This window comes from Arachis ipaensis, chromosome B05, assembly GCF_000816755.2.
Source record: "Arachis ipaensis cultivar K30076 chromosome B05, Araip1.1, whole genome shotgun sequence".
Lineage (NCBI taxonomy): Eukaryota > Viridiplantae > Streptophyta > Magnoliopsida > Fabales > Fabaceae > Arachis > Arachis ipaensis.
The window spans coordinates 366,760-367,535 of NC_029789.2; the positions used below are offsets into that span (position 1 = coordinate 366,760).

General features: G+C 37.0%; 1 protein-coding gene across 2 annotated transcripts in view; it reads left to right on the forward strand.

The window, feature by feature from the left end:
* The window catches only part of LOC107642275 (uncharacterized protein At1g04910), a 5,102-nt gene continuing 4,776 nt past the window's right edge, over nucleotides 451-776 (forward strand). For both annotated transcript variants that reach the window (XM_021122712.1, XM_016345577.2), the window contains exon 1: nucleotides 451-775. In XM_021122712.1, coding sequence (XP_020978371.1) covers nucleotides 675-775 — 101 coding nt within the window. In that variant the 5' untranslated portion in view covers nucleotides 451-674. The remainder of the gene's footprint in view (nucleotide 776) is intronic.

A 776-nucleotide genomic window follows, 5' to 3' on the forward strand; every position in this document is an offset into this window, starting at 1 on the left:
TAAATAATTTGACTGATTTGACTAAATTTTTATCTAACGACTCTCAGGTGTCAACTTCATATAAAGTCGACTTCACCTGAGTTTTTACCATGCATTAGTGACCGATTTTAGCTTACAAATAATATTTCTCTACATAGAAATGTAATGATAATTGATGAAAAGAAATTACAAGTGCGTGTAATTGGGAGAGGGTGGTGTTCATAAGGACAGCAACCCCATCATCTCATCCTAACAATTATTATTTAATTCGGTGAGTGCGTCCAGGTGTCCATGTGACCCTCCTTTACTCTCTCTACTTCCCTTCCTTCCTTCCTTCCTTCAAACCCATTCATTCACTTCATTTCATTTATTATTTTATTTTCACATACTATACACTATACACTGTATTCATAGTGTTATACTTGTATTATTTTAATGTCTCTATTTAATAGTCCGTTGGGTATATTATAAATAGGTGGGATCATTATGGTGAAGGGGTTTGCTTTCTCCTTCTTCTTCTTTCTTCTGTTTCTGTGCTCTTTATTATTAGTTTTCTAGTTAGTTACATTACATTACACCGTTTACCACACACCGCGTTTCTTCTTCTCTTTTTCTTCTTCTGGTGGTGACGGTGGTCAAAACAGATTCTGCAGTTTCCAGATCCGAGGTTCAACGAACCAACCTCTTCTCTGGCCATGGCAATGGAGCAGAACAACAATACTTCTCAGCATCAGAAGGCTATGCTATTTGCACTTGCATTCTTACTCTCTCTCTACCATGCCTCTTCTATGTACACG